The 25,429-nt window shown below is 48.6% G+C and overlaps 11 protein-coding genes across 11 annotated transcripts; 6 read left to right on the top strand and 5 right to left on the bottom strand.

Moving 5' to 3' along the window:
• Positions 1–215: 215 nt before the first annotated feature.
• Positions 216–4,320, top strand: CPAR01_13179 (uncharacterized protein; the record flags this gene model as incomplete). Its single annotated transcript, XM_060497433.1, has 9 exons — positions 216–1,323; positions 1,378–2,106; positions 2,492–2,550; positions 2,609–2,898; positions 2,956–3,319; positions 3,380–3,709; positions 3,768–3,857; positions 3,916–4,000; positions 4,055–4,320. The coding sequence occupies 9 exons, from the start codon at positions 216–218 to the stop codon at positions 4,318–4,320; spliced, it is 3,321 nt and encodes a 1,106-aa protein (XP_060343826.1).
• A 777-nt stretch (positions 4,321–5,097) lies between these two features.
• Positions 5,098–5,562, bottom strand: CPAR01_13178 (uncharacterized protein; the record flags this gene model as incomplete). The annotated part of the gene is made up of 1 exon (XM_060497432.1): positions 5,098–5,562. One exon carries the CDS (start codon positions 5,560–5,562, stop codon positions 5,098–5,100), a length of 465 nt encoding a protein of 154 aa, XP_060343825.1.
• A 61-nt stretch (positions 5,563–5,623) lies between these two features.
• On the bottom strand, positions 5,624–6,306 carry CPAR01_13177 (uncharacterized protein; the record flags this gene model as incomplete). Its single annotated transcript, XM_060497431.1, has 2 exons — positions 5,624–5,828; positions 5,885–6,306. 2 exons carry the CDS (start codon positions 6,304–6,306, stop codon positions 5,624–5,626), a joined length of 627 nt encoding a protein of 208 aa, XP_060343824.1.
• A 1,269-nt stretch (positions 6,307–7,575) lies between these two features.
• On the top strand, positions 7,576–8,161 carry CPAR01_13176 (uncharacterized protein; the record flags this gene model as incomplete). The annotated part of the gene is made up of 2 exons (XM_060497430.1): positions 7,576–7,741; positions 7,815–8,161. The coding sequence occupies 2 exons, from the start codon at positions 7,576–7,578 to the stop codon at positions 8,159–8,161; spliced, it is 513 nt and encodes a 170-aa protein (XP_060343823.1).
• Positions 8,162–8,915: 754 nt separating this feature from the next.
• Positions 8,916–10,625, bottom strand: CPAR01_13175 (uncharacterized protein; the record flags this gene model as incomplete). The annotated part of the gene is made up of 3 exons (XM_060497429.1): positions 8,916–9,192; positions 9,266–9,892; positions 9,961–10,625. 3 exons carry the CDS (start codon positions 10,623–10,625, stop codon positions 8,916–8,918), a joined length of 1,569 nt encoding a protein of 522 aa, XP_060343822.1.
• Positions 10,626–12,058: 1,433 nt separating this feature from the next.
• Positions 12,059–12,300, top strand: CPAR01_13174 (uncharacterized protein; the record flags this gene model as incomplete). The annotated part of the gene is made up of 2 exons (XM_060497428.1): positions 12,059–12,156; positions 12,207–12,300. The coding sequence occupies 2 exons, from the start codon at positions 12,059–12,061 to the stop codon at positions 12,298–12,300; spliced, it is 192 nt and encodes a 63-aa protein (XP_060343821.1).
• Positions 12,301–12,345: 45 nt separating this feature from the next.
• On the top strand, positions 12,346–14,479 carry CPAR01_13173 (dipeptidyl-peptidase 3; the record flags this gene model as incomplete). Its single annotated transcript, XM_060497427.1, has 7 exons — positions 12,346–12,402; positions 12,451–13,228; positions 13,279–13,328; positions 13,387–13,822; positions 13,883–13,956; positions 14,014–14,037; positions 14,093–14,479. The coding sequence occupies 7 exons, from the start codon at positions 12,346–12,348 to the stop codon at positions 14,477–14,479; spliced, it is 1,806 nt and encodes a 601-aa protein (XP_060343820.1).
• Positions 14,480–15,804: 1,325 nt separating this feature from the next.
• Positions 15,805–16,713, top strand: CPAR01_13172 (uncharacterized protein; the record flags this gene model as incomplete). Its single annotated transcript, XM_060497426.1, has 1 exon — positions 15,805–16,713. One exon carries the CDS (start codon positions 15,805–15,807, stop codon positions 16,711–16,713), a length of 909 nt encoding a protein of 302 aa, XP_060343819.1.
• A 2,157-nt stretch (positions 16,714–18,870) lies between these two features.
• CPAR01_13171 (uncharacterized protein) lies at positions 18,871–19,104 on the top strand (the record flags this gene model as incomplete). Its single annotated transcript, XM_060497425.1, has 1 exon — positions 18,871–19,104. One exon carries the CDS (start codon positions 18,871–18,873, stop codon positions 19,102–19,104), a length of 234 nt encoding a protein of 77 aa, XP_060343818.1.
• A 735-nt stretch (positions 19,105–19,839) lies between these two features.
• On the bottom strand, positions 19,840–21,473 carry CPAR01_13170 (thermostable alkaline protease; the record flags this gene model as incomplete). The annotated part of the gene is made up of 4 exons (XM_060497424.1): positions 19,840–20,526; positions 20,584–20,950; positions 21,033–21,075; positions 21,152–21,473. The coding sequence occupies 4 exons, from the start codon at positions 21,471–21,473 to the stop codon at positions 19,840–19,842; spliced, it is 1,419 nt and encodes a 472-aa protein (XP_060343817.1).
• Positions 21,474–23,439: 1,966 nt separating this feature from the next.
• Positions 23,440–23,953, bottom strand: CPAR01_13169 (uncharacterized protein; the record flags this gene model as incomplete). The annotated part of the gene is made up of 2 exons (XM_060497423.1): positions 23,440–23,606; positions 23,653–23,953. 2 exons carry the CDS (start codon positions 23,951–23,953, stop codon positions 23,440–23,442), a joined length of 468 nt encoding a protein of 155 aa, XP_060343816.1.
• Positions 23,954–25,429: the final 1,476 nt, after the last annotated feature.

Below are 25,429 nucleotides of genomic sequence, written 5' to 3'. Positions count from 1 at the left end.
CCCTTCGCTCTAACCATCTACGATGCAGCTTGCATTAGGGCTTGCTGAAGTGCATTGATGCCCGAATCTTGTCAAGTTAAGGAGCCTGGAGATTTGAAACATTTTGCCCAGACTTCACTCCTTGCCAAATCCCGATCTTTTGGATACTTTCAGAGGCTCCGTTGCGAGGAGTTTCCCACATCTTGCGGCCATTCTACTTGCCTTTCATCTCATTCATGGATGCAGACACGTTTGATGGTATGGCAACAGGTGCGGCGGCCAGCGATACGCCAAGCCGGCCAATTGACAACGACAGCCAGACAATGGACGACACGCACGCATCGGAGTCACCTCAATGGTCCAAGAACGAAAGTGCACAAAGTCTTCCTGGGAAGGAGGTCGACCACACGATGACTCCTCAGGCAGAAACATCATTACACCTCTTTCTTGGCGAACTCGACTCTGAATCCGAGACCGAAGCCAAGCTCGCAGAGTTGTCCGCCATTCTTGAAGCGTCACCGGAAGACATTGATACTCGATCATTGGAGCCCCCTCACAAGACCCCTTTGCAGATTGCGATTGGGAAAGACGTTTTCCAGACCTTCAACTTGCTGATAAAAGCTGGTGCCGATGTCAATGCCTTGGATGGAGAAAATACACATTCATTTTACCACGCACTTGAATATGGTGATAGCGCGTACTTGAAAGTACTCTTGGAACGCGTGGGCCAAACAGAGCACCCTACCTCTAGCGGCCGGTGCTTTCTCCATCTCTGGGGCTTTTATAATCAAGAAGAAAGTATAATGCGACGTCTGTTTGAGTTTCAACGACATTTCCTGAACGAACAATCGTTACCTTTACTCCAAACACCACTCAACTATACTGTCTCTCGAGAAAATAAGAAAGGCGTTGCTTTTCTACTTGAAAAAGGGCCAAATCTTGGTATCGTGGATCGGGATGGAAGGTCGCCCTTGATGACGGCGCTCAAGGAAAATACTTCCGAGATCTTTGACATTCTGGTTAACCATCTATTCGAACCTGGGAGGGAACTCGCCGCGAAAGATGTCATTACTCGGAACAACGTAGGAAGGTCTATTTTCGTGGAATTCTGCAAGTTGAGGAGGTCCGAAAACGAGGCATGGGAAGCCTCTTTTGCCAAGCTTCTTGACAATATTCTTGACAAATTCCCTCATTTGGACTTCAATACGACCCCGGTTTACGAAGGCCTTCTAGATATTGCGATATTTTCGACAAAGCACTCTGAGAGCAAAATCATGGGCGAATTCGCGTTAAGGGTCGTTGGTTGGGTACCGAATAGATTGCTTTTCCAGAGGTTCCAGAAAGGTAAAGCGGCAGTCCCTCCTAGCATATTTAACGATTTTGACTGATCACAAGAAGACGCTACTCTTATGGATGAGATTCTTTGCTGGCTTGCATGTCGAAAAGAGCGGCACAATGTAGCCGTTACCATTTTGAAAGAACTGACTGCTCAAGATCAGACTGCATATATCGAACAGAAAGGCTGGACGTTGGCTCACTGGGCGATATATCATAGATTGCCTTCAGTACTTCTACAATGCCCGCCTTTGACAGCCGGCGAGAAATCTCGCGGCCAGGAGATTATTAGTCATCTAAAAACGTCGAGCAAAACAAAGGAGCCACAGCCTTTCGCAAGGGACAGTGCCAAGGAGGTAAAACAAGACAATCAAACGACCAGGAATGAGCAAGGCCGTACAGAAACTCAGGATCGAGTCCTTGATGCGATGAGGGATATCCTTGACTTCATCGGCCTAGAGACAACTATTAGAGCCAAGGAGCCCCTCCGAATCACCAAACCGATCAACGGCGGAATCAAAGATTGCTTGAACGGGTTCCAGGCGAGCATTGTTGAAGTTCGACAGAACAAAAATGAGTTCAGCATGGGTACCAGATTCAGGGGGATCTACAATACCATTTATGATGAGAAGGAAAGTTTCACGACAATCAGAGACGCAATAGAACAGTTCCAAAAGTCGACTAAGAAATGGGCTCCAAGAACCCGAGTGTCCGGGATATCGACTTGGAAATTGGCTCGAAGCACCCAAGTGCGAGAAAGGCATCACGTGGGTCCATCTTCCAGCAGCCAATGTAAGCCTGACAAATTATCTGAATTTTCCTCGGGATGAATGAAGCTAATCAAGTGAAAGATGGAATGGATGATGGTGAGATCACCGAATAAACTTTCTCTCATACGTTCTACACTTCATCCTACATTTCAAAACTAACAGTATTAATGAATAGGATACTGTGAAGAAAATTTATATTTCGCATCCATCCCGACTCGAACACTGGAACGAGGTTGCTGCTTTTTTGCGTGCAAGCTGGTCTCAGATCCCAGACAAAACATCCCCATCACGATTCATGCGGCCTCAATACGTCATTCTGAATCATAAGGATAAAACAGGCAAAAGTTAGTCCAAGTGCCTTTCCTCTTTGGATATTGCATCCATCTGATGTGGCCTCAATATTGCAGACAATGACACTTATTCCCCGGGCACTGGCAAGAATGGTGGACTGGCTTCCGCTTTTTACGTAAGACCAGTCAATAACAACATCGAATACTTTTGTAGACATCTGATGATGAAAGCAGATGCCGTTTATCTTGACCGACTATAAGCGACATGAAACAAACAACAATAGGAGAGACTTCCAAGACATTCTAAATGGCTATTACCAAAGCCGGGGCTCCGTCATTCATGATGCACCTACACTGGACGAGCACTACTACCGCTTTGCTGCAGATGAGGAGTCTCAAAGAGACCGAGGCCACAGGAACAAGAATCAAGTCTTCACCAAGTATCAGCAAGAAAATAAGACGGGTGAGCCATTGGGGCTCATCAGGATCAGCCAGTTATGGGCCTGGACGATTGAAGACGGCAAGTAACCTACAAGAGATCAACTTTTTATCGCTAAGGTAGTGCATATAACTAATAACAGTATAGAATGGTTGATCACATCCGCTTCCTGTGCCGAAATCGACAACGAGAGAACAATTACGTTTATCAACTCTATCGTCGACCACCTGCGCACTCAAGTTGAAGATGGTAGTCGTGAACGTGGCCCGAATTCTGCTGCAGAGCTGAGCAAATCCATTGCCGAGTACTGCGTTGGGACTTATGACAGACAACAAGAGGTCCAGAAATCGAAGTCTGACAAGAAGAATGGAAATCAACAAAATCTCGCGAGGCATGTCACGAAGGACAATGTGTCTACCGACATAAGCGGATCGACCACGAGGCATGAAGCCGAAACCAGCGAGATATCGATCCGCCAAACTTTTTCTAATTTCATCAACCGAATTGTTTGTGATGTCTAGCCTAATACACTCGACAAAAAGCAAATCAGCTAATCAACTTTATAGGGAAGACAAGAAGCCGACTTATATGGCCAGTTTTCCGGCTATACAAGGACTTTGAGGCAAGAGGAAGGGACTAGCAGTAGTCACGGCAACCCATTGACAACCGAGGAAGCAGTCAAGAAGGCAGCCCAGCTTTTGTTCGAGATCAAAGATGTCCGTCACGAGTTGAACATACTCAGAACCGTTGCCGAATTTCAACGGAAGGTTCAGTCGCGCATGGATGGCAGAGAGCCTGACGCGATCAGCACTATGTTGGATGCAGACCTAACAGCTGCATATGTCAGAAATGACATTGATGAAATGGACAAGCTTGCTGGGAGGATTAGAGATGCTGTGAGTTCATCATCCCAACACCAATTGAGATGAGCAAAGTACTGATGATTGATTTCAGTTGCATACCACCATCACACTTCACGAGAGTGAGATTTCTCTAGACCAGGGGAAAAGGGTGATGATGTTTACGGTGATTACTGCTTGGTTTGTAAGTCTTCTCAGTACTCAATCTCTCCCTGTTCAAGGAAATAACTAAGTCATTGCAGTTGCCTGCTTCATTTCTCACCTCTTTGTTCGCCCTGGACGTGTCATCTTTTCTTCAAGCACCATTGTGGTCTCTACTCGTTACCCGTATGTGTCTATCATTGCACCTCTCCCCTCGGCATACTAACACCGCCTCCTTAGTGCTTGTGCCTTGTCTCGTCCTCGGGTTGGCGGGAGGCTACATGTATTACGGGCGGCACATCAAAAATGTCGCGAGCAAATTACCTCACTCCTGGGAAACAACTCCAAAAGACGTCTCTCACAGTCAAAGGAAAGAGACAGGAAACCTCACAGTGGGCAGCACATCAGCCGCCAATACAAGACGAAACGGGCTTTGGCGATCCTTGCCCGGGGTGAGACATCGAGGAAGCAGAGGCCGTGAGAACGGCGTAGAAACTCAAGTCTGATACCGTTGACTGGGCAGCATTCCTTCGAAATCTCTCCATGGAATGATTATGTGTTTAGACCATGTCAATTAAGCTGGAAAGATCACCGAGGGTAGCCGTGCCGCACAAGTTACTCAGGTAGGTAATACCTACTTACCACATTAGTATTAATATACTGGATGGAGAAACCATTGTTCTGGTCGGTGTGATGCGAGTTTGGCATCGATAGATGATTGACTCCAGTGAGTACCTATATTCGAAGTGCTTCCCAGAGAAGAGAAATTGCGGTCATAGTTTGTCAAGTCTGGAAAGTCTGTACCAAATGCTTCTAATGTTCCCTTCGTGAGTACTTGCAAGGAGCTAGGGATCCATCTGTATTACGATCGCTCTCTACCATAGAAGATGTTATATGTGTGACAGGTCCAGTAAAGGACATAAGTAGAAAAGATCTAAGAAGTGGAATTCGTCCGAGACACCTGGGATTGACATATCAAAGCAGGTTCGATAGTCCTATTCACAATCTCTCCCTGGAAACTGCAGTCTGACTACTGGTTTCATTACCCGGATGTCCCTGTGCAAGAAGACCATTAGTTCATTGTACCATGACAAAAAAGCCGAAAAGAGCATTGAATCTACCTTGAGGCATTGGAGAAGCGCATGCCGGGTGTTGGCGATTCTGCTGTAAAGCAACTTAAGCCCGGACCATACCAGGTAGGGTAATTCGTGGGTAATAAGAACTTCTGGCCTTGTATATGTACAGTCAGAGTCAGCCAACCGGAGAATGCTTTTCGTCTCGAGCTAAATTCGCTGGGACGTGGAGTGATGCGGACTGAGTCTAACTTCCGCAAGATGATAGGCTGCACAAAATCTTCTCAGTTTCAATGTGTTCCAGATGCCAAAAAGACATGGCAGAAGAGGAGAATTCCCATCAACAAGTCCAAATGGAACTAGGAGCGGACCGAGCTGAATCGATAGCATCATGTCTACCACGAAGAAGTTGATAGAGGACCCGAACCCGAACCGGTTTTCAGTTTCTTTCGACTCCAAGAACAATCTATAAATGTGTTCCTGTCGATCTTCTGGAAGCAGGTTTGGATCATTTATAGTTGTATAGACGCATCGTTTAATCTCGTCGAAGTGTGTGACATAGCTGCAAGGTTGTGCAGGTGACGAGCTTGATTCGACATCGTCACCGCTCATCTGGCATTGATGATATGAAACCTCAATATCAACGGGTACTTCTTCAGCCTGGTTTCCTTTCATTTGAGAACTTTAGTCAGTACACGACCTGCAAAAGTACCTTGGTTCCATGATCGCCAGGGACTTACCTGTGCGTACCTTTCCCACTGCCATCAGTGGCTGCACGAGCAGGAGAAGAGCCACGATCTGACCGAATCCCATACAGGTGGACTTCGGGGTTAGTTCTGGGGATCTGGCGAAGCGACGTAGGATGGCCTGGCTCACCGCAAATGAAAAATTGAAAATCAGGCTTGGTTATATCGAAAGGAGCGAGGAGGAATAACGGACCCCTGGAATTGAACGTCGCCTGGCAATGTTTGCTATGTCGCAGATGCCAGCCACGCACCTTGTAATTACTCCGTCATCATAGGTTTTGACCGCAAACTTGTAAAATGGTTCTGGCCGATGACACTCGAGACGGAGCTTGGCATCAAAGAGAGCATCGCGCTTCTGATGGGCAGCGGCCTTCTCTTGGTCCATGTCCCAAGCCAAAGCCCCCTTATAAAGTAGAGAGGGACGGCCCATGAGGTTGAGCAATGGCGCAACGCCTCGCCCAGTTTGATCCTTCAGGTAGAAGTTTTGCAAGCGAAAAATGTAGCCGCTCCACAAGTACAGAAGAGGGATGAGTGGGTATTGGGCATACCAGACTGACATCCCGCTCGATGGGTTTAAACATGCTGCAGATGCAGTACCCCCGCCGCCGTGGTGCCAGTCCATATCCGAGACCACAGCGGTCGTGTACGTCGAAAGAATGAGCACGCACACCATGGTACATACTCGCAAATTAAAGAACCATCGACTTTGGGACTTGTATGTCTGTCTGAGGATGTCGAGGGTAGCCATATGCGACGTAGAGCAGAGCAAGGCTAGACTTTGCGCCACGGAGAACTCAAATTGGGACACCTTGTCTTTGCCCAAGATGGTGGCGACAAGTACCGAAAATCGACCGTTCCGTAGGGCAGACGTATGAACATGGAAAGGCCGTCAGCTTTCCCGTACCTGATGACCAATCTATTTCGGCAGGAAGGGGAGAAGGGAAGTGACAGAAAATCAGAGAGCAACAAGGCCAGTATTTCGCAGTCTGAATGTAGATAGACGAAAAGTTGTAATTCACGTTCATCGCACAAGACCGACAAGACCTTCCGAAAGCGAGATAGAGTGTGATTCGAGTGGACTGCGAGACGAGAAGCCGCCGGTTTCAACCCAAAGAACGCCCCCTTGATGGCCATCATTCCCCCTTCGATCCTCCCAAAAAGATGGGATCTTCGGTTCCAAGCGCAAATCTGGGTCATCTCCCGCCCTGCCAACCAAAGTCTGACACCGAGATATCCGAAATTACATAAGATGGCAGCCAGTCTAAAGTTATGCGGCTCCTTGACGAGGTGCCACGATGAAACCGTATTTCTGGCGTACTGGTAGTACTGTAGGGGTAGTTCCCCAGATTCGGCTGGGCGCAACCCTGCAACCGACCGATCTTGAGACGTTTCAGCGAATGGCTGTGGTGGTGGGGTTTTCCTCTTTTTGGCTGTTGGCGACAGCGTCAGAGCACCCCTGCTTAGCCTTTGCTTGGGGGTTCGTCGTTTTGGGAGAGGGTGCTGGACAAACTCGGCAAAAGCTGACACCAGGTCAAAACTCGTCTCTTCTTCTCCTGGCCCTCCTTGTTTGGGCCGGGGCCGCCTTCACCTCATCTTTTTCGTATGGCTGATCGGTATAGCCCGTTTTAAGGTCGCAGGTGTGAGGGGTGGTTTGAAGGCGGTGCGACGTGTCGCATCAAGCTTAATTTCCCTTGCCAGACTCAGTTTCTCCAGTTTGCAGCCTGGGTGCCGCAGTCTGGCGGTGTTGCTGGCTTTGATTTAAAGACGACTCGATGGCCTCGACTTCTGTGTCTCACTTGTTTTGAGAATCATCCCATTCGCTCACTCGACTTTCCAACTTGCAAACCTTCTCTTCGTTCGGCTGGTCCCTTGTTTCATTTAAACTGTTCATATAACTTAAATTTTCAATTCTTCACCCGACCTTTTCGCCTCCTCAGCAAATATGAAGTTCACCGCGGCTCTTTCCCTGGCCCTTGCCACCTTCGTGGCCGCCATGCCCGCCGAAGATCTGTCTAAGCGCCAGGCCATCAAGAAGGGCGGTAGCACTCTGGTCTTCAAGGAGCAGGGTGGTGTGCCCGGAAACGAGTGCCTCACTTTCCGCAACAACGGTACGATTCCCTGCGATTAAGACCCTCTCACGCTATCTGAGGCGACCTCACACTAACACGTGTTATCTGCTAGGCGAGATCGTCAACGCTGCCTGTGTCAACACCGCTGCGGACAGACAGATCACCCCCTCGACCCAGGGCGGCAACAACGTTCTTCTCGTCCAGCGTTCTTTCACTGCCGGCTTCAGACCTGACTTGGTGAACAAGCAGGCTTGTGTTGGCTTTAACGGCACCGCTTTCCGGGCTGAAGACTGCGCCTCGAAGAATGTTGAGTTCGTGGCCCAGTCTGGCAACCAGCTTGTTGCCTCTGGCGGCGCCTGCTTGAACGGCCACGATAATAAGGCACAGGTGACTGTGTCTGCGCAAGGACAGGGCTGTGCCGAGTTCACCACCACCTCTGTCAAGGCTACTGCCCCGTGAGAGGCGAAGTCTCACAGAGCGCTAGTCATGGCTGACAGCTCATGTATACCATGGGTTCACTGTGTGTCTTTCACAAAGCACAGGGGAGGGGGACCTCAATAATACTGCGAAAAGATATCAAAATTAATAAACGTCCAGAAATGAAATTGAACTTAGAGATCTTGTGATTGATCCATGTTGCTTTGCCTGAAGGCTACTACCAAGTGTTCATGTTGCAGATTGCGGAATCGGGCCCAGCAGGCTACAGATTGGTACCTCTCTACAGCCCGATTGGTATGGAATGGCTCGAAGGTTGTTCCCGAAAACTACCAAAATCCGTGGGAATTTCGGGTTGCGGGTGAAGATTGGAACCCAGCTCTGATGACTCAATGGGACTTGGAGAGACAACATGACCGATACTCGAAATCGTTACTGGCAGAGTGGGTTGAAGCACGATGCCCGATTTCCAAATTTGAAGACTGGATCTCAATAAACAACAAGACGTCGCTATACCATCTCCTTTCGGCAACACACAGCGCTTCAAGGGCAATAGGGGAAGGTCTTTCGGATCTTATTTCAAGAAAGCCGAAAGAAAATGATCGCTATGTGGGTCGTATATCGAGGCCAGAGAACATGCAACTTTGGAATGAGCTAGGAATATATGGTAGCACGGACATGGTCAGTATCTCGAGATAGAGGTTTTTTTATACAGAGCTGTATTTTTGATCTACATTCAAATTGAAAAGATGTCTCACATGGTGAGATATGTACCGGCCTAATGGCCTAACGCTGCAAGCCTTGCAATCTCATCAGCTGCAACATCACGTCCTGGGCGACTTATAGTTCTCTGTATCTTCTTTGCGTTTTGGCTCATCGATAAGCTGGCAGAGCCGCCGTCGACCAGTTTCAGAAATGCGCTGCTGAGTTCGCTGAGCGAGAAAGCAGGAGCAGATTTCCTGTTGCCCCAAACCCCAATGTTGATCGCTTCTACACGTGCAGCGTAGTTATAGAGATCTAACCAGGCAGGAAGGATGAGCTGCGGTACTCCGGTACTAAAAGGCCAAGCATCAGTAAGATACATGTTGTAAAAGCACATGTGCACGACGCAACTGAGCCGAGACTTACCTAATAGCCTCGTGATAACAGTTCGCACCACCGTGATGGACAGAGGCAACAATGTTCCCCGTCTCCAGCAATGCAGTCGGGTCAACTGTTAACCACTTTGAAACCCTCAGACGGTCATTTCTGATAAACTTATTTACCAAGGGTTTCCAGTTCTCGTCCTTCAGACTGGCGGCTCTATTGAGCTTCCACAGAACCTGAACATCCGTACGCTCCATGACGACCTTCAATGCACCAGCCATATCTTGAGCTCTCCCTATGTCGTATTCGAACAAACTACCTAGATTGACGAGCACGGTCGGTGCCTTAGCCAACCAGGCGGCCAGTTCGGGATCTTGCTCTTCTGCCGAGGTACCCGAGATGACAATGGGTCCTGTAGTAGTGACATTGGCGGGAAGGAAATCGAGAGGAATGGCCGCCGCCGGGGTGTGTTGGGTAATGAATGCGCCTTTTCCAGGCTGATGGATGTTAAAGAAGTTGATTGGGTCTTTTAGTCCATGACTGGCAAGAAATTTACGTTTCTCGTTGAGCTCTGCATTAAACATCATTGTCCATGCGAAACTTCCCATCTGGTAAATGTTCGTAGGGATATCTCGCCAAGGAACGGGGAACTCGTGACCGGAGCCAACCCTAGAGAACATGTCAGTCTGCACTGCTGTGCTGTGAGGTCGGAGATCATAGACTGAATGTCGGCTTACGCTGGGAACTTCCAAAATCCCTTCAGCCATGGCTGGTCTCCGGCGAAGCAGTCAGCTAGGACGTTCGGTGATAAAATTGCGTGCAGGCGCCCGTCTCCCCGTGTTGCATCCATCCCTGGTCGGTGAAACATGTCAAGTACCACGATCGCAGGATCAATATTTCTGATATGATCCCTTATGCTCTCGTATATCAGGAGATGATCTTCCCCAGACCATGGCGAGATGAATTGCGCCATATCTTCATTCAGACCCGTCAGCCCTGCGACCCCGGGCGGCTGCATCCAGCTTAATGAGGAATTCCGCCCAGACGCCTCCTGGAAGTTCGGGCCCGGTAGGTCATGGAATACAACAGAACGGGCTTGCGGTGTCTTTCTGCGTGCGTAGGTAGTTATCCTGTCGATCTTGGGCTTGATTTTGGACCATGACGCGAAGTGAATAGTGATATCTGGGTGGCGCTCGAGAAGGGAGTAAACAGTTGCGACGTGGACATTCGAAAGACCGTGCTCAATGTTGGTGATGAAGAGAACGGTGTTGTTCTTTCCGATGACGGGAGTGAACTGTTCACTTTGGGCTCCTAGACCACGGCGAAAGGATATAACCGCAGCGATGAGGCCCACGATACATGCGAAGAAGGGTTTGGCGCGTTTGAAAGCAGTGGCTGCCATGTTGACACCGTACGAAGGGTCTTTCAGAATAAAGTCCAAGGCAAAAGGGCGCGAACAAGGCGAAGGAAACAGGGATCCTGTGCTCTTATGTAGCGGAGCCGAGACCAGTTCCAAACATCGCTCGATCAGGGTTTGAAGCAACAATCAGCCCTCTTTGGCATTGTACATGCTCGTAAATGTTAATAAGACATTACGGTCTCTTGCAGGCGCCGTCAGCTTACATGTAAAGGCCTGAGTGGATAACGCATCCGATTTCGCGCTGTATATGTGTTGTCGGCTTATTGTGGACACTTACCAGGTCACAATCGGTGTGACGAACCGATAACTCGCCTTACGTGAGATCTTACCGTTAGATTTACGGCCCTTACATGCTTGCTGCCAAGATATCAGCTCATTCAAAGACAGCAAGTCCCGATTGATAAGATCAGCAGGTTATCCACGAAGGAATGCCTACTCGCACCAACCTTCCCAATGTAGATTCTAAGGTCTGACGCGACATGAAGGTAAGATGACCCCACGCATTAGCGACAGAAAGAAAGAACTCACCAATCTTCCGCACAGACTCTGAAACAATTTCTTTTCGGCTGAGATGAGTTAGTAGGCTTGAGTACTCGGTGACTTACAGGGAGTTATGGGCAACGCTCCTCATGATATATGCTCTTGACTCAGCGTTCCCTCAGAACATCAAATAAGAGGCTTGAAACAATTGACAGTGCCCACATGCAGACTCGAATGCGCATCCTAGGTCGTCTTGTCCTGCCCCGATCAGATGAACAAATTTCGTGCCTGTACCATTGTTATAATTCCTAAACAGAACCTTCCGTCGATAATACAGGCGACCTGCACCTTCGGAACCACTTGATAATACTACCTGAGGTGACACGCACTTGTCAACCGGCAAGGTATCCTTCCCTGTATAAGAGGTCATTCGTGATTCACGGCGCCAGAACGACAAGAAAAGCATCATGAAAAAATGTGTCCAAGCAGATAAGTACATTGTTAAGTGCCTTTTGTGTCGTTGTGATCTTATTGTGATTGGGCTGCTTGATTGGGGCACGGAAACCGCAACTTTCCGATGATCGAGATTAGCGCCCTCTGCCCTTGCCCGTCAACCCGGCGCGGAACAAACCAACATTCAACCAACCCAACCAACAATCAACAAGGTCATATCCGGACACCATTGATCTTTCAGACTATTGTTGGCATTTACGCGAGCCCAATCAGCTCTGCAGTATATAGATAAATGCATCTCCCTAGTGGTACGACAGTCGCTACGGGCCGCCTACCCAAACAAGCACCCCGCACCTGGCAATGATAAAAGCACTCAGTCTTATGGAGAGAGTCTTTCATTTTTCCTCATATGCAGATATAACCCAAACTTTTCAAAGTTTTCGGGGCATTGAGCACAGATTCTGCCTTCGTTGTGAGCTATCATGGAGGTTCAGTCCGTCCAGGTCTTTCGATTGGACGTCAGGTCGCAATTTGAAGGCTTGAGCAAGTCGCAGCAGAGATATGCCCATCATATGGCACGGTAAGTGATGACATGAAAGAGACACGACTGCTTCGCTGACACTCAAGAAGTGCAGCATGGCACGGGGCGAGAATTATTCTACGACAAACCTCGCCAGAATCGCTGAAAATATTTGACTTCATCCTCGAGCTTCACGCGGCGTAGAATGGCGGTTGGGATCAACTTGCTGATGAGATTGGAATCGAAGACATGCACCAATTCCTCACTTACGTGGCAACCTTTTTGTCCAACTTAGGCAACTACTATGTTTGTCGTCGCAAAACTCAGTTGAGTTGATTCCGCTAACTATTTTAGGGATCCGGCGACCAGAAGTTCATCCCAGCCATCCCTAGGGCCGTCTTCGCAAAAATTGCAACCAAGTCTGACAGACTTCAAGCTTTGTATAGCTCGTTTGCTGACGCTGTCTATTCATCACCGCCCTTCAGTCTTGGATACCCGGGGGATACCACTCAAAGCACTTACTACCCGGGAAACCATATCGATAAAGAGGAAATCGCAATGGTCTCTCAAGTCCTAGAGCAAAACTCTATTTACCCAGAGAACACCAGATTGATGAAAGTAGACGGGGATTATGAATTTGAGTTACAGATCGCTTCTTCCCATGATGGAAGTCTTGGTGTCTTGCCGTTGCCTGACGAAAGAGGCAGCGTGAAGCTCGTGATGGGGGATCATGCAGTTGAGCTGGAAAAAATGTGCGTCGAGTTGACACAAGCGGCGAACTTCGCATCCAAGGAGTTCCAGAAAGCCTTCATCGAAGAGTACGTGGAGAGCTTCAGGACTGGAAGCCTAGCCAAGTATCGAGATTCACTGCGAAACTGGGTGAAGGACAAGACGCCGGAGATTGAGAATATTTTCGGCTTCGTTGAGCCATACAGAGATCCACATGGAATACGAGCCGAGTTTGAGGGTCTTGTTGCGATCGCAGACGCCGCGGAAACAAGGAAACTGACGAGATTGGTCGAGAATTCGACACAATTCATTCGCAAGTTACCTTGGGCCAGTCCCGAAAACGACGGAAAGGGGGTATTTGAGAAGTCTTTGTTTGACCCTCCTGATCTCTCAAGTATACATAGTAAGTTCCTGTGGAAATCACGGGAACATCAACTTACTGACATTCCAAAGCGCTGGCATATTGCTCCAGTATCATATTTCCGGGAATCAACCTACCCAACGTACTCTTTTCCAACTTTCTGCTTGGTCAGCTATCGGCACAAGTTAACTTATTGACAGTACAACGATATCAGACAAGAGACAGGTTTCAAGAATGTCATCATTGCCAATCGCATGGTTGCGGAGAGTAAGGCACAGGGTTACGCATTCATCGAAGACTCCGAAGAAGCCGCATTCCGCAAAGCTAAGTTCCCGACCTACTATTGGTGGGTTGTTCTGCACGAGCTTCTTGGACATGGCACAGGCCGGATGATGGTTGAAACGGCAGAAGGGGACTACAACTTCGACATTCAGAACCCGCCCATTAATCCTCTCGATGATCACCCAATCAAATCCTGGTATAAGCCAGGACAGACTTGGACCGGTCAATTTGAAGATCTCGCCACAACAGTTGATGAGTGCAGAGCAGAGCTAGTTGGGGCGTACCTGATGGATGACAAAGATCTCTTGGGAGTTCTTGGATTTACAGATGCCACAGACGTGACAGCTGACGATAGTGAGAAGCAATCGGCAATGTTTGGCACCAGTTAAAATACTGACGTGCGCGGTCGAATAGTCGCGTACAACATGTACCAGCAATTGGGTGTAGATGGTCTGCGTGGTCTTGCCAACTACAATGTCGATAGCAAGGTACGGTTGAAAGAACATATCTATCAAGTTAAAGTATTCGCTGACATCTGGTCATAGCGTTGGGGTCAAGCCCACAGTCGAGTAAGCACAAGACGCAGGTAATTAATGCGAAGACCACATACTGACAAATTGATAGGCACACTTCGCAATTCTGAACTGGCTACTTCAGGACGGCGGGGACTGTGTGGAAATTGAACATGACAAGACTGCTGAAACTTTGACAGTCAGAGTCAATAGAGCAAAAATGTCCACTCATGGAAAGCCAGCACTGGGCAGGATGCTCTTGCATCTGCACATGTACCGGTGCACAGCAGATGTACAGGCATGTCGCGTTTACTACGAAATGCTTTCGACATTGACTCAGGAGCATCTGGAATGGCGGAAGGTGGTGGTGGCTAGTAAGCCACCGCCACTTGTGTTTGTCCATGCCAATACGTCTCTGGAAGAGGATGAGGTTACTTTGAGAGAGTATGAGCCCACAGTTGAAGGTCTCATACAGAGCTGGGCCGAGCGCCATGTCTAAATTGCAACCAAGTCTTAGGGCTTGTAGGCATTGTTAAACGATTGTAATGGTTACATGTATCAACGAGTCTGAACCTATACAGTCTTGAACAGTGGAAGCCGATAACAGTCTTGATGTCTCAATGAAATCAGTGCTAAGAAGGTTAAATCAACTTGTAGAGTCACGATGGTTCTGCTGAAAACGGAAAAGGTTTTCTTTTCTTTTTCTTGATGAATAGTTGTACAGTCGAGCTAGTCTACTTCTCAAATGTAGAAGGACCCTCGTCCAAATACACTCCTGTTGACCTTGAGGCATTTTGGTGCAAGACAACACCGTGCCGGTGAGGCAGATAGCTGAGTATGGTGGAAGCGTCGAAGCAGGAGAAAGAGTGTAGCTTCCTGGCCTCAACTACGATTCTAGCTAAAAGGATGCATGGTCTTGACGGGCAAGCGTTTCGGCACGGAAGTATCATGCCCTGGTTACTCTCCTTACGTTTAAAGGGTTGAAAACCATTGAACGGGGGCCTCCTTTCAATCTGGCATGTTCCGAGTCATCCCCGACGTGGAATCCTCACCTAGTAAAACAAGAGATCTAAAATATCCTTCCGAATTCAGAAAAAACAATACAGTACACCCACACAAACTCCCGACCTATGCGGGGAGGGGTATGTGTGTTTCAACAGTGCCCATTCAGTATGTGTGTATGGTGCCTTAAGCTGTATAATCACCTACCGAAAATAGTACCTTACGGGCCAGGGAATTTAGGATCTGTTAAGCGTTCTTTGCGTACCTTTCTCTTCTATGTTGCCTTCCCCAAGGTGGTCTCCATTGATTACGTATAACCACTTTAAACTTTAGAACATAAGAGATTCAGAATAGTATCTTGAGGAAAACACAGAAAGACTTTGGAAGATATCGAGCAGAATTGACACTCGGGAATATGTATATACCAGAAGCATACTGCTTATACGAGGATGTAGTCCCAACAGAGTTTGCAAGTATGACAAAGAAATTGAACACTGTTGGAAAACGCCCCCTATCCGCGTAGGTAAGCAAAGCACGTCTCTTAACGAGCGAATCAGCGACAGCGCGGATACGGCCGCATGGCGCGGACAGCCGCCCGTCGTCAAGCCCACCCATTCTTACTCGTTGCGTATCCCTTTTCGCCGTCAGTCGCGTTCTGAATATCTTCCTCCCCCTCGTTTCCGTGGCCTTCGTTTGTTGTCTGAAAACATCCGTCTTGCCCTGAGAGTCATTCCAAGCCTACGGCAAACAAAGTTGTGGAAGCCATCAGACCCGCCCCCGCGATTGACCTTCCCGTCAGTTCACAGTCGCATCGGACCCATGATGGCCTCCTCCACCGCGACTACAGAAATGGAGCCTCTCATCAACTCTAACCCGATGCTGCAATCCTACTACGCGTCTCTCGAGTCCCGTATTGGCTACCGCCTGGTTCTGGGAGGAACACGGCACTTCGGCTATTGGGATAATGACACCTACTTCCCCTTCCCCCTTAGTCGCGGCCTACGGGCCATGGAGGACAAAATGGCCGAGGTCCTGAATTTGCCTAAAGGATCAACGGTGCTGGATGCTGGCTGTGGAAATGGCCATGTTGCAAAGCACCTTGCCAGCAAGCATGGCCTCCGAATCGAGGCATTCGATGTCGTCCAGCGCCATGTAGAGAGGGCGAGGAAGACCATCAAGAAGGCTGGTCTCGAGAACCAGGTGACTGTCAACAGGAGAGATTACCACCACTTAGAGTCGCTGTCAAACGAGTCATTTGATGGCATCTACACTATGGAGACTCTTGTTCACGCCACGGACCCGGAGACTGTCCTGGCAGGCTTCTTCCGACTGCTTAAGCCCGGCGGCCATCTTGCCAACTTTGAGTACGACCACGAGTTCATCGGGGACTCTCCGGAAGTCATGGCCGAAAATATGCGCAAGATCAATGAGCATGCCGCCATGCCTACAAACGACCGGTCACATCCGGGCGTTTTCAAGCAGCTCATGGAGGAAGCGGGCTTTGTGGATGTTGAGGTTCGCGATTTCTCCGAGAACGTTCGCCCGCTGTGCCGTCTGTTCTTCCTCCTTGGAATCATCCCTTACATCTTCATCAAGGCGTTCGGCCTTGAGCGCTACTTCATCAACACCGTCGCTGGTGTGGAGACTTACCGGGGCAAGGGTCGCTGGAGGTACATCGCCATCTCAGCTACCAAGCCTGGAGAGACCATTGAACCCCCAAAGTCTCGATGAAAGACTGGCCCACTAGCTCTGATGGATTTGGAGTTTTGTGAAGCTAAGAACTGTGTTGAAATCCAAGGCACGCTGAATTTAATGAGAACCGTTTGAACGGTTTCAGTCATGGGAAAAACAGTTTCGGGGGAGAAGATAATCAATTTATGAGAAAGTGCCGCGGAAAGATGAGGAATGGTGAACTTGAAGTGGTCATCCTACTAGAGTATACCACTCACGATCAATCCAATGAAGCCGAGTCATGATGCAAGTTTGTCTACACCGTCCATGTGTGAGCTTTTTGGGGGCATGGTCGGGGAATATGATTGAATGTGCACTGCATCACGGGTGTAGGTGCCATTCCCAACGGTGCGTTCGACCAGCTCATGACCTGGGTGGATAATGGGACAGCCCCCGAAACCTCGGCTGCCGTTTCTCAGACGACTGGAAGCCATATCAGCAATCTTTGCGTTTGGCCGTTGCAGCAGGTCTATGTTGGCGGTGACCCCACAGCTCCCAGTTCGTACGGCTGCTAAGCCGACCCTGCTGCGTCTTAGTCTCTTGCGGCCGAGTTTCCTTTCTATCAATGATCTATATATACCATTGATATTCGAACAAACATTCTGAGACCAGTATGTCTGGCTGCTCCTTTGGATTTGGTCAAGGACCAGTTGCGTTCGTGGCTGACACGGCAGGCATTGGTAGCGAAAGGCCTGATGGGAGGCGCTAAGGGTTCGTAAGGAGCGCGAGGGTCCTCGATGAGCTAGCCAAGTTGTATAAGCTCGTCGGGCTGGTATTCGGTGCTAAGGAGAATGAGATTCGTCTTGCGCTGAGATTTGTTGTTATTCATCATCACCATCATCTTGGCGGAGCCTCGGCTGTAAGATAACATAGAAAGAGAGGAGACCAAGCTGGGCGCCTCTTTGATGAATTATTGTAAGATAAGCGTCACTGTATGTGTTTCTGGGTCGTTACTGTGTCTTTGTTAGATGTGATCGAGGAAATTATCCCATCGTTGACCATACTGAAGATGAGTCACTCCATCTGTCCAAACACCAGTCTCAGCTGTCGACAATTTGCGGCGCCTGTTTTAAGATTGCATCAGGAATCCAGCCACACGGCCAAGACGAATGACTTTATTACTGCGCAGTGGTCGACGTGCGGTCTCTCGGCGTCGTCGTGTACAACTTGATTTGTGGTCTTCTGCAATACAGAGATGAGGACAAACGGGATCGATGGCGGGCAATCAGAATTCCTGAAAGATTCGAGAATGACTGCAAGAAACATCCAGATAAACTCGAACTCTTCATTTCACGGGCTACGTTGGTGGTCATGTCACCAAAACTCTTCTGCCTGTCCATAGCAGTAACTCGGATTTGAGCCACCGTGATTAGTGCATCAGTTACCCCGCATCCCTGGTATTGTGGGCTCACGTATTTCAGTTTTATGCCATTGGTGCACCACAAACACACAAGCCAACATCGTTGGTGCGTGACAAGCAACCCCCCCCCCCCATATTTGCGTTTATGGGGAAGTGTTGTTCGGAGCCTTCGCGGCACAAAGAAATTATTCCAGCCAAGAACCTCTCCAGGCAGGCTGTGTCTTCCTGTCGCAAGTATCATTATGCTGGTGAAGTACGACGAAGGTACATGAGAGGATGGACGGAGAAAGGAATGGAAAGAGCCTGTCACACATCTGGGGATTTATGTTGGTCAAGGCTTTCAATGCATGCCCGCTTGGGGAGAGAGCGCATTGCCGGTCCCCCACAAGCTAAGTACGTAGCATGAATCGTTGCGACCTTCAAGACCGCACTTGCCAGCAGAAAGCTGAACACGCAACGATCTGAGGACCCATTTCACTCGCTTTTGCCAAAGTGCTTTTACCAATCAAATTGATTGAAGTTTAATAAAAGGCTTCACAAGATGCAATTCTATAAAAACGGCGGACAGACGCCATCTTGCATGCAGCTGTCGACCCTGCGACGCGCGCGCTTAGTTGAGTGCTCATCCACGTTCACCACAGGGACGCAATGAACTCAAGCCAATCCAGCGACGCACATGTCATAGGGTCTCACTGATGCAGCTACTGATTTGGCTTTCCAGGGAATTTCTTTCTGTACTATCCACGACCTTACGATTCAAGCATACTTACCAAGGCGCAACCTTTCCTGTCGTGAACATGAGATCTGAGCGCAACAGATATTTCATCTTCCCTAGCGTCGACTACGAGCCTGACGATCTGATTCAGCTCGGTCAGCTCATAGAGAACCTTTACCATCCAGATGAGCACATTGCGCCGCCCGTCATCCAGCCTGCAGGTGCCGTCCATGTTTTCCACGAAAAGGACTGGTCCCTAGGGAGCCCCGAGAATCGACCAGAGATATGGGGATCTTTGCAGACATTCCATCCGTAGTCACGGTGGAGGCATCACGCCAAGCAACCAACTCATACGAAAATTCGTGGACCGCGGCCCAACTCGAGACGGTATTTCTTCAACTTGGAGGAGCCGGGGAATCCGATTACGTTACTTCCAGCGTCCAAAATGCGAGGGTGCAGAAATATCTTTCACGCGAAGGGTTCTTCAGGAAGAGCATCCTTAAGAGACAAGAGCTCTACATGATCTCGGGCATCAAAATCGCGAGGAGACCTGGTCAGAGCACAATCGAAGGCGAGAGCAGCACGCCAGATCACGATTTTTTGGGTCGCTTACAGTCTGCGTAAAATCTACATCAACCTCAGCAGTAACAGGTCACTGCTGGGACCCGAAATGTATGGGGGCGGTTTGCCTTGAGGAGGATACGGGCCTGAAGAGATAGATTTGGAATTAGGAGTTGTAAAAAACTACATATTGTAAATGACATAGAAAACCGTTGCATAGTACTGGTTGAGAAAGAAGACTTCTGGCAATGTATTCTTTCTCTGGACGAAGGGATCACGGTTTGATGTGACTGATAGAACCGAATAGAACTCCTTGCGTTTGACTCTGAGTAGCGCGACCAAGGAAAAGAAACTGATCATTGCCCATCTGCACCCATTAGGAAAAGTTTGAGGCAAATGTACCGAAAGCTGTTCTCAATCATTAACACTCATCCCTGGTCTTTGAAGTCTAAAAATAAGCGCCTGGTAAATCATTAAGAAACACTAGCAACTACTTGTTCCATGCATTCAAGCAATGCCTGAGCATTTGCGTAAAAAAAGCCACACCATCTTCCTCACCCCTGAAGTTGAAGTAGTTATCCCGGCCCACCCAAGGGTTGAGGTAATTATGCTGACCAACAGATGGTGCCATGCTCATCTTCAGGAGTATGGCCCGAATAGCCTCAATCGTCTTGAATTCCAATCCCGGCCCGAGATCCATCTCAAAATAATTTGCGTCGTAGAAGTGATAAAGAAGGGCAACAATGGAGGCAACTATTGGTGTCGCATACGAGCTACCCGACATGGCCACCCAGAGCCCCGGATGCTTCTTCGAACTCCTCTTGTCTACCACTGTTAGACCCGTATCCTTACGATATAGGGCCTCAGGCCAAATCGATACAACATCTTGACCAAGAATGCTGAAGCAAAAGTCCGCATCCAGGCCTGGCCTGGGGGTAAATGCGCAGTTGTTGCCATGGTGGTCGCTCGCAAAGATCTTAAAAACTCCCAAAAGCCGAGCAGGGAAGGCAACATTGGCCCTTGAGCCCCCAAAGTTGCCTCCGGAAGCGCATATTATTTTGTTTTTCCAAGTGGCTCTACTGACTGCCTCTCGAAATGCTGATGTTTTAATTCGAGGGAGTGCGATCGATGTGGAGATAATGTCTGCGTCCCACACATCGATGGCATGGTTGATTGCCTAGTCACAGTTGTAAGTTTATGACTTTCATAGATGTATCGGCTCGTGATCACATACCGCTGTGACTTTTTCTTCTGCGTAGGGATCGTCCATCAAAGAGACTTGCGTTATGCCCACTCGGGCTATAGAAAGCTCAACAAATGGCGCAAGCTGGAGCACGATCCCAGCGATAAAAGTTCCATGTCCCTCATCGTCGATTGCCTCTGCGCTAGGGTTTTCTGTCGTAAAGTCCTTGAAAAGGGCAACACTTTTGTTCCCTGTTTGCCTGAACTCCTGCCATTGACGCCTGACGATGAATGGATGAGTTCTATCGAGGCCGGTGTCAATGATGGTGATCTTGATCCGCTCCACGTCCTTGTTATGCCGTGTATCGATGATTGTGTCGCGACCCTTGATAAAGTCTTTGACCCAATGTTCGCCATTTCTACAATTCACTTTTAGATATTGAGAAGACTCAGGAATGCCTTGCAAGATATCTTGTCTTTCACAAAGGGAGCAACTCTTACTGTATGCTTTGCACTATGTCAGTGCCAATATCGAGCCGTGATTCTGTTGATGTAAGCTTTGTCAGTATAATCAATCTAAAGAAACCCCTAAAAAGCGCCCGAAGTCATTAAATACGCACCAGATTCCGATGTTTCGGCGTATCCCGAAGCCGATCTCCTGACTGGTTGCCGGATCTGTGGATCTACGCCAGAAGTAGCTCCGAAGGGGATTTCGGCGTTACGTCCTGCAGGCAACCGATCTCTTCCGGAAGATAAGCTGCCAGACTCGTTTCGAAAAGTTGCCTCGGTTGATGGCCCGTTGGCTCTGGGTCTCGGCTGATCGAAGTGCGTAGATTCGTTGGGATGAACTCGGTGTCGTTGGAATGGAAAACTCCGTGCGTCACCGCTTCCCGCTCGAGTTGGCCTATTGCTAGATCCGGAAGAAAACATTGAGAATGACATGGTGAAATAAGAACGAAGTTTTTACGCTCCCCGTAACGTTGAGTTGACCGATCGGATGAAATATGAGCTAATTCTCAGTGATTGAAAGCAATGTGTCGCGGAAATCAGTCGGGGACTTGACCGAAGTCATTCCTTAGGTAGATATATGATGTGCTTTGGTCTGAAGGCTGGAAGTTCAATGTCATGGTCGACCAACGGCGGCGTTTCCGACCCCTGCCAAAAGCCCTGCTGCTTGTAAAGGCAGGCGCGCGCTTACATTTCTCACCTGACGTGCATGTAATGCTCGGCGGCACTGAACCCAGTCGCGGAAACGGCCAGGGACAGATACTGAGTTTTCCAAGATGATTCTAACCTGAAAAAAAATACTCTTTTCTTACTACAATGCATCTTGTCATGAGCGTCTGTCATAAGTCTGATCTCTGCATGTGTGGGGTCTGTGCAGCCCAGAATCATCAAGAAACTTGCGTCTTGCTGTCTCATTCCAACGGGTGGCTCCACACTTGTGCTGAGTGTCTAGTTGGTACATCATGCATTGCTTCAAGCTACCTTGACACTACATAGACAATCGTGTGTGCACCCTCAGCCGCCAGTTCTAGCACTCCGGACAGGAGACGTCAACCCTGAATACCTAGTCGAACATGATCCCCATCGAACTTGGAATCTCTATATATGCTTAACTTGAACGTCAGCTTTGACAGCAACGTATGCTATGTGCACAGAAGTATAGTGCAGGCCCTGGGTAGACGCCCCCTCAGACTGGACTTATGCAATATCTTATTACCCGTTGACCCTATTTAAGGCCTTGGCCAATGTAGATGTCTCCTGCGAGAACCAACTTAGTACATGTATGCGTTAGACGATATCTTCATACAAAACCATCGGTTGGCTTACGCGCCAGCCACTGAAGAGGCCAAAGTGGGACCAAAGTAGAAATGCAACCTCTTGAGCGCGTAACAACAGCATCCCCGCATACTAGACGGGCGGTTAGGTGGCTAGTGTGCAAAATCAAGGCGGCTATCCTCAAATTGTTGTGAAGAAACCACCACTCTCCGCTTGCAGATATGTGCAATACATCACTTTGTGATCGGCCTCCCTGATCTGCTCAGCGCCCATGAAGAGAAAAGACAAAGGCGCGAGCTATGTGTTTCCGATGCCTTTTCAAAGCATAATACCAACGAATGCACGACTACAAACGGAGCTGTTACGGAGAAATTAGCCAGTAGATAGTTAAGGATGTTCGGTACAAGGCGTTAAGCTCAATACCTGTATGGAGCTTCCTTGGCAGTGTCATATCTCAAAATGGCTGATTTCGAGGAAAAGAACCTCTCACGATCCCCAGTACCGTTCTAGCCTCTTTCCTGTCGAGAAAACTCTTACTTCCGCCGTATGCAAGGCGACTAAGGCGCCCCGGTCTTGAAAAGACGACAGGCACTCCTCTTCCAGGCCCATTGTCCCTTCGACAAACAACATAGTTGATTCGACAATAGCTACCTCCTCGTGCACGATCATTCAGTCAAAGACGCGGGGTCAAGGTCATATTAGATAGTCGGCCTATGCATACATTTCTGGGCACGCCGGAAGAAACACGATGCTTGCTAATGAATCGACAAGATCAGCGCGGTCCGTATGCTTCCTCTGCCAGTGTCAAGCCGTGGATGGTAAACAGGTGATAGCCACAAGATAGATGGCTACTAAAGCTATGAGTAATCCAAGCAATTAGCAAAACAGTCATCTTACTACGAGTTGAAAGGGTTCATAGCTAAAGTATCCAACCAACATGCTAATTATCGGACATGACATTATTGACACAAAAGAAGGAAAACCATGGGCCAAAGGCACTTCACGAAAGCTTTCGAGCATGGGTAAAACGTGTATTAGAAAATAACTTCCGAAGACATCAATCTCCTCTCAACGTCTTGTCTGTTTTGACATGCATTCTGTTTCCCTCAGGCCCCGTATGTAACCTTCAAGCGGTAGCAGTCTGAGCCACAATGAGTCCCTTGGCACTTCCAGACCGCCCGGAGCCGCTGCTGAAGTCCCAATCAAACTCCTGCGCGCCAGTCACGGTGACTGCGCTTCCATCTAACTCGATAGTTTGCGTCAAGGTCACGGTCGAGACGGTGTTGGCCATGCCTAGGGCCATGTTAATCAGCATATTCCATTGTTCTCGTTCTCTCACTGATAAAGATGACTTCAGGTCGTGACTTACGGACGCCACCGAAATCATAGGTGAAGCTTGGGTCAGAGCATGACGCGGTCTCGGTCTTTGTCTGTGGGTTGTAAAGATAGCTGCATGTCACCTCAATCGGTGCAGCGAGCTGGCTGTTTGTGTACGTTGCGTCGACGCCGTAGGAGAGGTAGCCGCTAGCGGGGAAGGAGACAAATCCAGAGAAATCCCAGGAGCCGTAATCAGCCCTGCGGACGGCGGCGGCCGTGGCCGTGGCCGCAAAGGCGAGAATGGAGGCGGCGTTGAAGAGCATCGTGGGCGAAGGTATTTACAAGGAAATATTGGAACTTTGTCAGAACGCTCGAGAAAAGGGCAAGAAGATAGGGCGTCTTATTGATACTAGAATTCACTTTTCGAAGGGACGTGGTTGTTTCTAACATTTATACACTTGAGAATGATCGTCATAGCCGCATGGCGCCAATTGCCCACCTAAAGTTGAAGTGCCTTGGGGTATCCATACGCTATGAACGATGAGAACAAAGACGCGCTATGTAACCTTCCCTTCATACGGTCGTAATCGTCAGGCGAGTAGTCTAAAATACGAAGGATAGGCACGTCGTTTACCATTACAGGCACTAGGATGGCACGGTTTGACCTGATGGTGCAGCACCTAATTTGCAGAGCGGCCTTTCCCCAGAATAGCCGTGCTATCCCCCACCACAAGCTGCAAGGCACCTATGGACAAATGCAAGTAAGGCCCTGTCCACGGCCCACTCTCCGTCACATCCATAAAGAGGTGGTATTCGTCATTGGAGTGGTCGAGTGGGAGCCGCGTGCAATATTTACTGTTATTAATGTGTGCAGGTACCCCTCACGCTAGTTATGTACGCTTTCTTACATGCCTCTATGTATTACCGGAAAATTGTGGCGAGGTAGCAATAGTTTTCGGTATCGCATTCAGGGGACTCGTGCAATACGAGGTTGATGAGACTACACCGGTGGACGTGCTGCCTTGATTTGACCGAACAGCTGCAGACTGCTAACATGCGAGGAAGCAAAGGAAACTCCGCGCTGTACTCCACCAATTACTGTCTGACAAAACAGAAATCGATGCGGCTTTAGGACTTGTTGAGCTGTACTACCTTCGTGATGTGGTTTGCCGTTGGCTCGCATTTGCCCCACACGGTTCACGCCTCCAGTTGCAGCTTACGAAAAGCTCATTCTTTCTAGATGACTCGACATTACATTATGAAGCTAATTTGTAGCAAATGTCTTTAACGCAATGTGAGAGCCATTTTCACTGATGTTCATTATGGTCGATGTTCAGTCAGCGTTTTGGTAAGTGCATGCGCGGTGGCTCCCTCGCAGGGTCCATTTCGAGTAAGATTAGCTTGGCGTAAAATTAGCTTGGCGTTGTCGAAATCAACGAATAACAACAACCAAGTTGAGACGTTCCAAAGATTGCAGACGTTTTCGAGAAGGTTGAAAGTTCTTTAACATCGCCAGTTGGTATGACCTCGTACATGGAATCATGGTGAATTGATAAAGCATACGACATCTTGGAATCCCCACAAGCCCTTGAACATCTCTTCCTCCGTTCGATACTTCTCCCGATAACTTCATGAACTAAGCCGATACCCAGAAAGAACCCTGAACTAAACTTTGAATACTTCGAACCGGTATTGAATATCTTCCCCACCTTAGCCAAGCAGAGTTTTAGAGACATTCAGCCAACAATTTTCGCGCTTGACTTGCCTTCCGAATGTTTCATCAGTGTAACCAGCCTAGT

Source organism: Colletotrichum paranaense, assembly GCF_030867605.1.
Source record: "Colletotrichum paranaense strain IMI 384185 chromosome Unknown Scaffold_12.1, whole genome shotgun sequence".
In the NCBI taxonomy this organism is placed as follows: domain Eukaryota; kingdom Fungi; phylum Ascomycota; class Sordariomycetes; order Glomerellales; family Glomerellaceae; genus Colletotrichum; species Colletotrichum paranaense.
The sequence above is the reverse complement of the archived record's forward strand: the minus strand, read 5'-3'. Positions and strand labels throughout refer to the sequence as shown.